This window comes from Channa argus, chromosome 13 (genome assembly GCF_033026475.1).
Source record: "Channa argus isolate prfri chromosome 13, Channa argus male v1.0, whole genome shotgun sequence".
Lineage (NCBI taxonomy): Eukaryota > Metazoa > Chordata > Actinopteri > Anabantiformes > Channidae > Channa > Channa argus.
In genome coordinates this window covers 21,409,085-21,423,550 of record NC_090209.1, presented here as the reverse complement: position 1 = coordinate 21,423,550, position 14,466 = coordinate 21,409,085, and the positions used below count along the sequence as shown (strand labels likewise).

Sequence of the window (14,466 nt, the reverse complement as noted above, 5' to 3'; positions counted from 1 at the left end):
AAATCCAATGCAAAACCTTTACATAAACTGGACAAATTCAGGAAAAGTTACACAAGTGTGGAACTGCATTGGACTAAAACATACTGTATGTGTTTAATCAATAGACAGTAGAGTGCTCATCAGCCAAAGAGGAAAGCTTGTGCTAGGTGGTGTGGACATTTCAGAATAGGAAAAGAGCCACTCCTTGAAATCAAAGAAAAATTATTACATATATAAAAGGTCTTATCGCAACGCTGTTCCCAAGGGAAAACCTGTCCCTAGATAGGAACTTTAAAGAGCGAGATTCTGTGTACTCTGCGTTGCACCACCTCAAATACCCATGTACAGGCTTATAGGATTTAGCACAAGCTACTGATCTGAAAAACTCGAGTTGAGTAGCATTCTCTTTACCTGTGGGGCACCTGTGGTTGAGAAAGCTAAGGTTCAAATCTAAATACTCCATTTGGGTAATAACTTGTGGAGAGCACAGCTGTCAGAAATATTAAACACAAGAAAGGTATGCTAAAATTTAACATTACCGGATACATAATACTTTCTTATAATACTTTTTTATGACTCACAAAAATACATTATTAAACTAGGTATAAACCCAAGCCAACAAAAAACTATAGACAGTTATAATAGTAGCTGTAATGAAAAACTCTGACAAGTCTTACACATTTTGAACAAAGCTATTACGTCCAATAGATTATTGCAGTGATGTTCTTATGATCCTTGTGAAAACAGGTGAGACAAAGAACATCAACATCTCTTGCTGGAGTCTACTAAAGTAATTTCAACATTACAATGCAATGGTGTCTGTCAATCTCTGACCAATTCTGATGCAATAATAAAAAAATAATGGAAGAATGAAAAGGTAATTGTACAGGGGGAGATTAGGTAGATTGAATTAACACTTCATAATCATTAACACTGGCTTTTCAGTGAAAGAATTTCACACTAATAACATTTAACTCAATATTGTGCATGATGGACATAGAGACAAAGTGGTACACAGATAAAGAGACAAAAAGAGGGAGAGCAAGATGGAGTGGAAACCGTTTCTGCCTTTATGTAGCCGGTAAAACATGGAATATGCTTTTGTTGCCATCTAGTGTCATTTGTAAGAATTGTAGGAGTAGATGAATAAACACATACATGTAATTGCTTCATCTATATTTTGAATTTTAAACTAAATTGAATGATGCCAAACTACCTCTGTCCCTAAAAAAGCCAAAGGAAAAAAATCTAAATGTCTTTTTCTCATCTTAATCTTAGTTCTACACAATCTGTAAGCTACTCCTGTATGCACTCTCCCTATCGTCTACAGTACGCGAGTTCTTCATATTAAATATTGATTGGTCCTGATACAGAACTAAACAATCTTGATGTATTGATACTATATGTACATTTTAACGGGAAGATTTTTAAACTGATGCAAGATCAGGTGATGGTTATACTAGAGAAGACATCTCACATGTTTTGACAGTTACTAGAACTGCAGAGACACTGATTGTTCACAAGTGGTAAAGATAGCTCTGTATATGAAATCTTTGGCTACATATAGCAATGTTTCAAAGCCGACTTGCAGAGTACACGCAAACAACACAGCACTTCAACTTGCCCCGTCATCACTTTAAAGAGTGGAATTAATGTTAGCGACAACTGAAATGACTTGAAAGTTTGACATTTTAATCAGTAACAGCAACGATCAACGGTAGACAATCAGGGTAATGTTAAGCTGCTCTTTGAATATTTCCTACAATAGGCTATGCTGCACAGATAATTTGGCACTTTCCTGCACTAAATCTGACTCACAGGCTGCATCTTATGCCTGGAAGATGCTGTTGAATAAGACATGGGTCTTAAGGAGCAGATGTAACTTCTTTTTGTTAATATGACTATTAAAACAAGGTGAAGGTCGCCACTGACACATGCGCCTGTCATCTGTTAAATCCGTGTGCATCCATGTTATTACAGCTTATGGTATTGTTATCGTGAGGTTACAGGAGCAAAAAGGAGTCGGATAATATTAAATGAATAAAAAACTGTTCAGTCTTCACCTGATGTTGGGAGACTGTGGACACTTTGAGATCAACCAAGTTGTGTGCAGCTCTACGATAAAATTATGTTTTATTAATTTCAAATAGTACAAACAAATAGTTGAAAATCAATAATTATGGGAAATACTGATCTGCTTAAAGGCAGTGATAATTTGACTGGACATTTTCTCAAAAAGGGTAATTCAGTGCAATCAATAAAGTGTGCTATCAGATACATTTTGAAATAACTATAATTGTGTAAAATATATAACAAACAGTAATTTGAACATAACATACATTTTTCTCCAATAAATGATCCATCTATGTGTTCGAAGAATGAGGAACTCGTGGATGGCATCTTAATTAAACTGAACTTCCATCAGACAAAGTTAAAGCGCAGCTAAAAAAATAGGCTTCCTAATTCTTCTGAGAGAAATTTTCCACATGCTAATGTGACTTATGACCTTTTTTGCTTTGAACAGGCGCCAAAAGGCCATTAATACATTATAAAAAGAGAAAATCCCTTTTAGCCATTTACTTGGACTTGCTTCTTTTCTTTCCATTCTCCTGTTCCCCCTCTCATTCTGAAATTAATCTGCAGAAGATTTGCTATTAACAAAGACTATTCACAGAGCGCAGCACAGTGGGTGACGGCCTTGGCTGAAAGATGAAGAAAAGGCCAGAGAAATGGCGGGATCAGGCAGTTCATTGGAAAGAGGACAAAAGACAGGAGGAAATGAGTGAGGGACTGCAAGGCAAAGAAAAGAAAGAGGCAACTAAATAGTGAATGCCACACATCACTAACTTGTGACTCAGTGCTGCACCCACGCACACAAGACAGGAAGCACTTAGTCACCTGTAGCACCCGCTCTTCCCTCTTCTCACACCTTTGTTCTGCACTCAAGGCTAAACTTTGCACCATGTTTCTGTCTGCTCCTCACTCCAGTGATTCTTTACAAAATTAATGGTCACACATCTGCAGACCTAATCTGTGCTCCCGATTGCACCTTCTTTCTGTCTCATTATTCCTGCAGCACTCAGTAAATTCTGAGTTACATTATTTACTTTTGGCACCTTGTAGGGGTGGGCGACATCTCGAATATACTCAACGTTTTGCGGCTTGTTCTTAGTGAAATGTCGTAAATTAATATATTGTGTCCGTCGAGTACAAGCAATTCCACAGCTCCTAGCCTGTATCCACAACACTCATTTGAGGAACATTACTGCATAATGCACTGTTAGATTTTTAAAACGGGGGTGATTTATGTTTCAGTGAAAGAAGGGAGGAGGAGATAAAGACTAGGTGGTACATGAAGGAAATGACCACAAAAAAAGTGTTGCTTATTTTTAAAATTATATTGGTATTGGATAATGGTATCTTGAAAACAGGATACACTAAAACCTATGCAAAACTCTTTCCTTAAGTTATTACACCTGTGTAGTAAAAATCGTACAGTCAACTGTCAAGAAGTTTCAGTTCTGATCAGCAAAGCACCAGGCTACAGTATGTAGGTCTAAGCCATTATTTATTTTCATTCGGGAGAGGATATTGGTTTAAAAAATAAAAATTAAATAAACTGTTTTGTTACATTTGACTCTGTTACAAACCACTGATGAACATAAACAAGAATGTTTTACTGTAGACATACTGTGTGCATCTATAAAACGCTTTACCGGACATTTAAAAATATGAAGATATATATTGTGTATCGCCAAATACCGCAATAGTATTTATAGGCCATATTGCCCAGTCCTAGTACCTAATTTAAAATTTTTTTCAGAATTTCTATACAAGCTAAATAAATAATACGGATTTTGTGGTCTTCTTTTCTCATTGCCAGTTAAACAGAAAATGGTTACTCATCTGTTGGACACCATCAGTTTCTCACTATTCTTCTCATCCTTTTGTTCTAATTTCAAAGTAATGTTTGACATGCATCACTCTATAAGCATCACTCAATGATGAGGTATCCATCATTTTTATTCTTCCTCTTATTCTTGCTTTCCTTTTTTCTTTTCTCGTCCTTCAGAATCTATATTTTCTGCAATTCACTCTTTTTACCCCTACATCCTTCTCCTCCTTGTCTAACTTCTCCCAACTGTGTGCTTTTAATCATACTTCCCTGCGTCTCCGCCAATTCATCTTCTAAAAGGCATCAAAGTAGCATTAGTTACAGTGCCTACTTCCTTCTCATCCATCTCCCCAAAGATCCTCCAGGAAACCTAAATCACTTGTGAAGACTTCCTTTTCACCCTTTCATTCACACCCTCCTCTTCAGCTCTCTTCTACAGGAAATGCATGTCATCTTCCCTTTCATTCCCATTTATTCCCGGCTCCTCTTCATTCTAACCCTTGACAAAATGCTCATTCGCTTCTTTTTCATTCTCACATCCTTCTTGCTTTGATTTGATACTTAGTAAATGCTTAATCAAATGTCACCTTGCATATCTCATCTTATCCGATGTTCAGTCTTCCTCAGCCTTTTTCTTCAGGCGGTATTGCCTATCTGTCTTTTCCCTAAACGTCACCCTCATGGGGTGTTAAATTAAGAAGGGCCACCTGCCAAATGCAGGCTGGTTCTGACCACTTTGTCTAGATACTGTACCACCAGCCGTGCTAGCAGGTCTACTATGATAACCCATTTTAATTTCTAGATACACATTTAAAAAGCACATTTCGAGGTTGCACTATATAGTAGGTGATATTGTTTTATAACGGACATGTTAATAAAAGCTGATTATTGATATGCACTCAGTAAACATATTTAACGTGTTTGTAGTTGTGTATGATCAAATGCTTCTTTAAAGGCATTAAAAAGGTGCTGCTTCAACATAACACTGTAACTCTAGCATTAAAAAATATATATTTCCCTTATAAATTAACATAAATCATCTGATTTAACAAGCAGTAGCATGCAACAGCCTCCATACTATTGTCAACCCTATTTGTACTGACCTTTGTTGGTAAATTACTTTATATTTAAGAATTTCCTTTCAACACATAGACCGAGTATAGCCCTGGTTGTGTTGAGCTATAAACCATCACATTCTCAACAGTACACACACACACGGAAAAAAAAAAAACAGCCCTTGAACCTACTTGACTACAGAGTGGATTTGCAAAGGTTGCAGAGGATGGATGAGCAGTGGATGATAGGTGATCATGCCGTATGATTTCACAACAGGGAAAAATCTCATTTGAATTGTGACTGTGAGCAAATCTACTTATAATTCATGTGCATAGCATGGGCATATATGTATTCATAGTAGGTGCAGTCTCGCTCAACTGGTGATTCTGTTCCAGACGTCCCTCCAGCAGCTTTCTATTAGCAAAGGGAGTGTGTTAGAGGGAAGATAAGACAGGTGCTACAGCATGTCTCAACATGGAGGGAGGCAGGTGAAAGTGGAAGGAAAAGAGGGGGGGGGGGGGGGGGGGGGGTCACGTGAAACAAGCCTTGGCTGATGTGTAAAACAAGCTCTTGGTTTCCCACAACTACACCTCCTATCTCCAGCTCCAGGAAACTCTGTGTGCAATTTACTGCATGCACTGCACTGATAATACTGTCTCCAGGGCAGGAAGAAGAGAGTGATGGGCTTGAATAGAAAAGAGAGAAAGACAGATGAAGATAGACTGTGGGTGGAGTTGGGAGAGAACACAGCAAAGAGAGGGGGAGATAGTAAAATAAGAGGGATGTAAGGTAAAGAGAGGAGGAGAATTAGGCAGAAGGAATATCACCATGGAAATTACAAATGCTATTGCAAAAACATTTGATTTAACCAGAGAAAACCTCAATGGAGTGAATCATGAATGAATCATGACGCTACACAAACTTATCTTCTTCTACTTAGGGACACTCATATTAATATTAATATATCATATTTACACAGTACTATAACTGAAATCACTCAACCTCAAGGTCAAAGTCAAGGGGGGTGTCTGCTGACCAAAATTCAAAAGGTACGATATCATTACAAACACAGACTACAACAACAACTTCACCAACACATCAGAAGTGAATGATGTAGTGGGAAATTTTTTTTTAGCAATGTCCATCATATTATCCAAAGAACAGAGCGTCAAAACCAGCACATAAGTTCACAGGAAACGGTAAGAGAGAATTAGGCATATTAGCTCTGATCCAGAAAACCAGTTGTCTAGATGTTGTGCAGAGTTGAGATTTTTATTGCCTTACAGTTTGTCATAAACAGAAACAAGCCCAAACATTGCCGGACGTCACTAAATTTGCATGGAAGCGGTACGCAAGAGGCAACAAGAGATAGGCACTGATGTCTCATATATGTGTGTGTGAAAAGAGAATGTGTGTGTATAAACTCCGTGAGTGAGTGTGGTTTTGTGTACCATTTGTTTGGCCTTCTCAGCTTCCTGGCGTGTATGTTGTCTTTCCCGGGTCATGGCTTTAGCCATCTCTTCCCTCACTGCCTCCCTTTCACTTTGTGGTACTCTGGCCAGCTCCTCCTTCAGTTTTGCTTGCTGGTGCTCATACCTGGAATACATGCACCATATTGTAAAAAGACAGAAATATCCTTTCATCCAGTGCTGCTTTCCACAGTATTATGATTACAGACAATGCTTCAAACATATATTTCCACAAGGGGGCAACATATACCAATTTCCAGGCCAGTCCAATTCTTAGAGCATCAGAAAGCTGCAGACAAGATGGCTTGAAACTCATGAAGGTTACGTTTTACAGGTGTTTTATTTAGTGAAAGTCAACATTTTAACTTACAACACTACAGTATCTCTAAAAATATTCCTATTTTTTTTAGCATTGAGCTATTGAGATATTTTGAGAGTACCAATAAAGGTAAACATTTAATATTTTGTTCTACTGCGCTTAGCTCTAAAGTCATTTTTCTAAGACGCTTCACATTCACAGCTCAAAAAACTTGCAAAACACAGTTGCTAGCTAGTGAATTTCAGAGGAAACTCCACTGTGTCTGGATGTAGGGGTTATTGTAAAAACCACGATCCAATTAATTTTTCTGATATAGTGTCCTTGTTGCCCTGGAGCATCTTACTCTGCTCAACTTGATTTTAGTCTTCTTTATTGAACCATACAGAACAGGTGTAACAGCAAGTTAAAGACAACCCTGAAACGGTAGCTTATAATGGATTCAGTTTAGAAAAGAAGCTCTTTATAAATAGTAGCAGAATTAACATATCAGGTTTTTGTTTTTGTTTTTCTACTTTAATCAGTCAGATGCATAAATTATTTTGACTTGTAGTCAGCCAATTAGGAAACGTAATGCAAACCCACCTCCTCTGTTCTTCCTTAGAGTAAGAGGATGATTTGCCAGCATTGAACTGGTAACCGCTTTCAGTCTGGTGCTGTGAGCTTTGCTGGGTTCCAGAGTTCGGGCTGGCACTGTGAGAGGCACCTGCAGCAAAGACAGAGGGGATATCAAAAAGCCAAATGTAAATAAAAGTCAAAATATCCAAAAGATGACATCTTTTAACTCCGCTTTTTTTTCTCTCATCTGAAAACTATGTTTAAAAACTGGGATTTTGATTTGTGTATTCACAACATCAGATACTCTTTTGAAAGAAGAGTGATGGTGTAATGCTGATCTTATAGGGATTTGGTTACAATATGTGCTGACTGTAGCTATAATTTGTTCTTGGTTATGCAGATTAACCCTCCAAATGTCTCCCTTTTTATTATTATAAATAATTCTATTTGCTCAATGGAAAAAATGACTTTTGCACGTAGTCTTTCAAAGAAGAAGAGCGATGAATAATGGAAAAAATGAGATGACTATAAACAGACTACCCACATAACAGAAGACATCACTGACACTTGTGACCTTAGCTTCTGATGGCTTGTATATGGAATGTGTTATTTGTATAGTGCTATAATCAGACTCAGCTTATATTTTAACTAATTTTGTAATGGCTAAATATTATTTATTCTAAATCTACAAATTCTCAAGAAAACTTGTTGCTAGAGAAACACTGTGAGGCTTATCATACTGTACCTGTCTCTTTCTGTGGGCTTGTCGTTGATGTGTGTTCTGGAGGAATGTTGGCTACTCCTCTCATCCTCTGAAGGACATCTTCTGACAGCTAGACAGAGCAACAGTGAGCTCATTTAAAAATATGAAAATGGCTAGAGAAACACATTCAGTAAAGTCCTGTAGGATTTCCATAGCATTTGGTTTTTCCATTTTGTCTTTGTTTTGATTAATCTGGAAAGGAAACTGGAGTTTTACTGCAATTTTCTACAAACATAACTTTTTTAGAGTATTAAGCAATTTCATGCACAGTGCATTGTGTCATCTTTTGTTCCTAATGCCTCTGAAAGGACAGTGTTGGTCTAAGACAAAACATTAGGTCACTGTAGTTCTACTTTATGTGTGGATGTGTGTGTCCAGGGAAATAATTTAACACAGTCACACAAAAACAACAGAGGGCAGCACCAGCCAGGCAATGGCTCACAGTTTCTATGACTCATAACATTTGAATGTAAAGGCAGGGCTGATGAACAAGATTATCTGTATTGCTCGTTGTTTTCCTTTTTTTGCAGGCATTTTTATTTTGCACAATCACTGATGCATGGAAGCGCAAAAAATGTAAACCATTATCTTTTATAATACTGCTATACGTTCGATTTGCTTACAGCCACGTCTGAAATTGACTTCACATCCAATGGGAAATTAAAAGAATTATATCCAACAAACTCTCATACATCATAATAAACAGGAATGTGGCTGCAGTCGCTTCACTTGCATGCATGTACATCATAATTAAATATAATGCCAGACTATCTAAGTGACGGTATTAATAATAAAATAACCTCTAGAAAAGACAGCTAAAGGGTTGGGGTGTTATCTCTATGAAACTGGAATAATTATATTCCATTACTGAATAGAGCCAGTAAACACCAGTGACACCGATTATCCACTATAAACTGTATGTACTATTTCTTTTGTTTTAATATAAAACATAAAGACTTTTATTGCCAATGCAGTGGTTGCCTATGACTGTCACTTTGCAAAATTGTCACATGTACATCAGCACTGGAAAAGCCAGCAGAACCTAATTGGAAATCTGCTAATTTAAGGGCGTCTTGGTTTCATGACTGGGACATTTAAAGTCAGAAGTGCTGCTTTCTTCTTTATTTAAATACATCCACCGACAGTGTCGTTGGTACGGTTCCCACATGCTAGCTGAATGCTGTTAGCAAATCCCAAATACCAGCTTTGGAATTGAAAAGCTGTGGGGTTTGAAAGAAACGTAAAACGGCTAAGCCAAACATATATATGCCGAATTTTCTCCGAAGACACTTGTCGATAAGCTAGGGACACTTGTATGTGCAGCTTCTGCCTCCGTCGTCATCCTCAGCGCGCAATCAAGCGGCTTCACGGGTCTTTGCTTTGGCGTCACTTCAAACCAGAGCGAACTGTCAGCCCGAGTTCGCGTGCAGCGACACGCTAAGGGCTAACTAGCTAACATAAACAAACGCCCAGCGTAACATGTCGTTAGCGCTGCTTATCGAACGCTAACGTTAGCAACCTTAGCGTCACCTTGACTCCACGAAGAATTCTGACTCTGTCTTCATCGTCGACACCGAAAGACACTTTTCTAGTCGTACTTTCTCCCGAGCCCATGCCTTATGGTGGAACGCTACAAAGCTTTGCTAACAACCTTTTCATAGAACGATGTTACTATCATACACTAGCGCCTGTCGTCCTGCCCAATGACATGAATGTATAACAGCCGGGTTGTGGGTTGCCAGGTTTGTCTTAAAAACACTCCCCTCTGTCAGAGACAAGTCTTTATGTGGAGCATGAATATCATGAATTCCTTTAACAATGCGACGAAGGGAGAAACCTACACAATTTAAAACATTTGCATGTGTTATATGAGAATGTTTTGTATTAGTGTATTAAAAAAAAAAAAACGACCACTGCTAGTTACCTATTGTGACACGACCTGGCAACCACAGTGCCCCCACTAAAAGCACCAAAAGTAAATAGGCAGAAACAAAAACGTACAAGAGACGTTTATCTTTTAATGTACAAACAATTGAAAGCATGGTAAATGTTAGCATTTATTAAAGGCAAGACAAACAAACACGCCATAAAGTAAATTATTGTATGGAACACCTAAAATCAAATACCCTACACATGAATTTAAAATTAAGTGCTTTAAACACCATCTTATGGTTATAATACAGTCATGCAGAAATGCAGTCATGCTTGATAACATGGCCGGACTAAACTAACAGGGGGCCGAGGGGCAAAAATTTTCTGTATCCTGAATAAGTTAAAGAATGCGGATTGTATGCTTTTTACAATGTAAATGATTAAAATTGACATAAATCATTCATGTCCTTGGGAAAAACGTTTCCCCAGCTCACTAGCATGAGAACATTTCACCCCCAAATCAACGTAACATGACTTTTTACTGTATTTTTTTGCAGTAATTTGGAAGAAAGTGGTACATTAAAAATGTACAAATAAAAATGTTAAGTGGAATTCGATTGATTTGATCGAACAACCAAATAAATTCTATGCATGGGAAGTTTTAAACAGGTTGCGTTCACATCACACTGTGCAGTGTAATCCAGGACTCTGGTGTGTTTGAGTGAATACTGAACGCAGGGTAAATCGGCTCCTGAAACACCGTTCTGAAGGTGTGGAGACGCTCCTTCTGCCCTGTGGCACTGTGGAACGTTAAGGTCCCTGCCTCATAGTTCAGTCTCATCTCAATCTTCAGCAGGGTTGTGTTTTTTTCCCCCAGAGACACATTGCAAGAGGACTGGCATGCTGTCAGCTTGCCATTCTTCCACTGCAGACGCCAGGATACAGAGTTACGTCCTAAACGACTGTGGTCACCACGACGAGGGATGCTCTTGTAACACACACCTACTGACCACATGCTGTTGGGCCCCACTTCTACCACCCATATGTGCTCCCCACTTGAAAAACTTTGGCTGCACAGAACCTGAGGTGTTGTTGTAAAACGCTCTGGGTGCTCCGGATATGGCTGCTTGGTCAAGCTGTACTTGACTGTGCGTAGATCGTTGGACAATATCAAGCTGGGGTGGGCAGTGCAGAGGTTGAAGGAGAGGTCTAGGGGGTTAAGGAGGATATGGAGGGAGTGCAGGAGGCGGGTCATTTCTGAGTAGAAATCTTGGGTTTTGAGGCCTGCCTGGAGATTTTTGATGTCAAGTGGAGCGTTTGAGGGGACCAGGGAGGGTATGCTGCATGTGACCCCGTCACCCAGCTTTTGTTCTATCATTCTGAACCTGGAGAGTAAGAATATTCCTTAAGTTGATTTCCAGTGTTTAATATCTATGACTCTGCTGTTTTTTTTAATAGATGTGTAAACACTTATCTGGTTTGCAGTATAGTACTCTATATAGTCTGTAATTTGTAAAATTGACAATATGAATAGCATTATTATTTTACTGTACCAAAATACTATTTTATGCTATTTTCTAGTACAGTATTTCTTTATCATATTTGTAAAAGCTGTTTCTGTGGTACCTGTGCATAAAGAGGCATGGGTCAGTCTCATTGAGAACCTGCGTGGCACTTTGCTGCACCTCCTGTAACTGCTGCTGTTGATCTCTCAGTGCATTCAGTTCAAGCTCCCAAATTTTTTTGCGCTGGTTTTTCTCTTCATCCTGCAGCACATGCAGACGCTCCTTGTATCTGAACACAACAGAGTGATATATCTGGTTTAATAAAGTTACAATTGTTTTTTCACATATTTGTATAATCTACTGTGTGATTGGACAAATTTGACAATTTTTAACTTTGACAGTGGAAATTTGGGTTCGGCTGAGCATGTTAATTTCATGCTGCATTCAATCTCACCACTTTCAAATACTGTACAGTAGTAATAGCCCACATCTCATAATTTTGTCTTTTACATTACACTTTAAACTACCAGATAATGATAATGTTCTGCTTTCAGCACTTTCTAAATCTAGTTTCTAAAAGATTTAGAGCTGATTTTAACCTGTGAAACTAGTGTTGTTATTCAGTTGGCTCAAACGCAGACAAAACAAATTCATTACATAATATTGTTCAGGGCTACATTTTTTGCTCTTTACAACTGTCAATTCACAGAACAACATGTGCGTCATGTCACTGCCGGATCCTGTTCTTCAAGAACAGGATCTTGTTCTTCAAGAACAGGATCCGGCAGTGACATGATGCACATGTTGTCCTGTAAATTGTAACGTCAGTGGCACGCAATCAAAATTGCAGGGAGGGTAATGAAACTCTGTTCAACCACCATTTCCAGTAAAGGTAAGTAGCTGTGATGTTACCCGTCCATGAGGGCAGCCATGCTGTCTACAACTATAACAGCCTTGCCGAGCAGTTTGTCTCCTATCGCTTCAGAGGCCGCCTGCTCCTCTGATGCTTTCTGCAGGAGACTTTCTGTCATCTGCAGCTTGCCGGAAACCACCTGCAAACAAACATTTGATGCATTTGGGATTCTGTGTGTTTTTTTATTTTTTTACAGTACAGAATGAAAAAACATGGGGAAATGTACTAATTTTCTGGGTCGATGACTTGGCACTAATTAACACAAAGTATCTAAATCAGTCATGTTGGGTTGGGATGCAGGAGGCCATGGGTTTGAATCCCACCCCACCAGGTGTGGTCCCACCCAGCCACCAAGGGCCACTTTGCTGTTGATCACGCTTTGTTTTGAATCAGTCATGTAGAGTTGAAAACTCACATTGCCACTGTCAAAGGTCATTATGTGTGTACTTGTCAGTCAAAAAATGTTTTGAGTTTTTGTCATTCACAGTTTCAAATCACATGTCAGGTGTGTAACAGCTGATTTATGCAAACCTCAGACGTGTCTATTGTTTTCTATTGTATAACCCTGTCCTCCTACCTAACTAATCTGCAAGATCTGTTTGGTAATCATTTATTTTACCATTACTTTTTTAATAATGCGATACCTCTAAAGAATAATGTAATTTAATAGTTCAAAGGAATGTCCTAGGAAAGGAAACAGGAGTTTTGTTCAAATATTGTTTTCAAATTTCACATTTTTGCATCTTCATGTTGTGACCAAATAAATTCTAGAAAAAAATCTATGCATTGAAGTGTCTAGAATTTGTTAATGAATAACCCTAAAATATGTAGTTTCTTCCACAGACTATCTAGCAAATCATCTGAATTTATTCAGAAAAGTGGTCGGACAGATTTGAATAAAAACGAGATTGTTATTACTGAAACCAATAAAGCTACCTTGATGCGGCTCTCCAGCCCTCGCTTCATCTCTTCCTCTGCTACACTCAAGGTGAGGACATCGTGGTTCTGGTGATGGCCTTCACTGATGCACGAGGTGCACAGTGAGGTCATGTCATTGGAACAAAAGTACTCGAGGGGACACATGTGGATGTGACACGCCTTTACCCCCAGTATGTCCATGGGCTCCACCATAGTGTGTCCCTTGAACAACTCTTTCTCGTGGTGTTTCTGGAGGTGCCTGGAGCACAGTGACACTTCACACTTAAGGCAGGTCTTCACAGCCTGTGTCTGCTCATCGATACAGTGATCGCATAAAATCGCTGTTGTCCTAGGCTTCGCCTCAGGCTGCCAGTCGAGCTGTGGTGCAGCAGCTTTGTAACCCTCAATGATGCTGCAGAGTTTGAAGTTTTTCTGTAGCGTCTGTACACCCTGAAACTCTTCACGGCACTCCGGGCATCGTGGAAGGATCTTGGCACTCTCGTTGGTGATGGCAGCAGTCTTGCAGATGCACACTCGGCAGTAGTTGTGTCCACAGGGGAGAACAACTGGATCAGAGTAAAACTGAAGGCAGATGGGGCACGTCAACTCGTTGGCTAGTTGATCCTCCAGCATGGACAAAGCCATGATGATAGGTGGTGAAGTTATTTTGTTTCTGCTGGGTATTTCTCTTCTCTCATCACTTCTCTTGTCAAAACCGGCTACATTTCATCTCCACACTGCGTCCTCAAGCAATGTCGTTTCTCGTCTCGCCTTCACACTCAGCAAGAATACAGATGAGTCCACAGTGACAACTTACAGAACAAGAAAGCCAGCAGCCCTTAAGTACTTATCAAAACGGTAGGAGGTGTATTCACAAATGTATGCAGAACAACATTCCTTTACAAGAGGCTGAACTGCAACCAGGAAGTTATATGAGTATAGGGGTTGCTATTAATGGCAAAAATATGCCACGCATAATAGAATTATAGACAAGCCCTAAGAATGTCTTTTGGTCTTTTGGTAAGGAATTTAAGTGCTGCACCATAAATGAGACTTGAGGCAAAAGTTGTATTTTACTGCACCTCTTATTCTTTTTCAATTCCATAACCCATAAGGTATGAAAACAAAAGGTGACGGTCAGTCTAAAAAGAGATTCAGCGTTTTATCCAACGGCTCTATTTTTCGCCTCATACACTAATCTGCAGTCACATGCGCTGACCTT

The 14,466-nt window shown here is 39.1% G+C and overlaps 2 protein-coding genes across 9 annotated transcripts in view; both read right to left on the bottom strand.

The window, feature by feature from the left end:
- Positions 1–9,767, bottom strand: part of chchd6a (coiled-coil-helix-coiled-coil-helix domain containing 6a) — a 63,462-nt gene extending 53,695 nt beyond the window's left edge. For 3 of the 8 annotated variants that reach the window (XR_010916377.1, XM_067527259.1, XM_067527264.1), the window contains exons 1-4: positions 9,567–9,767; positions 8,019–8,106; positions 7,301–7,421; positions 6,382–6,526 (exon numbers count right to left, since the gene is read on the bottom strand). Coding sequence is in view for 7 of the 8 variants with exons in the window: in XM_067527259.1 (XP_067383360.1) it covers positions 6,382–6,526; positions 7,301–7,421; positions 8,019–8,106; positions 9,567–9,650 (438 nt within the window). In the remaining variant the exon portion in view is untranslated. The remainder of the gene's footprint in view (positions 1–6,381; positions 6,527–7,300; positions 7,422–8,018; positions 8,107–9,566) is intronic. The other 5 variants (XM_067527261.1, XM_067527265.1, XM_067527266.1 and 2 more) reach the window with 4 other exon arrangements.
- Positions 9,768–10,034: 267 nt separating this feature from the next.
- Positions 10,035–14,079, bottom strand: LOC137140074 (E3 ubiquitin/ISG15 ligase TRIM25-like). The gene is made up of 4 exons (XM_067528160.1): positions 13,263–14,079; positions 12,326–12,465; positions 11,535–11,702; positions 10,035–11,293 (listed from the first exon to the last, which is right to left on the bottom strand). The coding sequence occupies exons 1-4, from the start codon at positions 13,887–13,889 to the stop codon at positions 10,585–10,587; spliced, it is 1,644 nt and encodes a 547-aa protein (XP_067384261.1). The 5' UTR covers positions 13,890–14,079; the 3' UTR covers positions 10,035–10,584.
- Between the last annotated feature and the right edge of the window lie 387 nt (positions 14,080–14,466).

Coding starts and splice junctions, on each gene's coding strand:
- LOC137140074 (XM_067528160.1), bottom strand. CDS start 13,889: ATGGCTTTGTCCATGCTGGAGGATCAACTAGCCAACGAGTTGACGTGC. Junction 12,466..13,262: donor GGCTGGAGAGCCGCATCAAG/GTAGCTTTATTG, acceptor GTTTGTTTGCAG/GTGGTTTCCGGCAAGCTGCA. Junction 11,294..11,534: donor CCATGCCTCTTTATGCACAG/GTACCACAGAAA, acceptor CTTACTCTCCAG/GTTCAGAATGATAGAACAAA.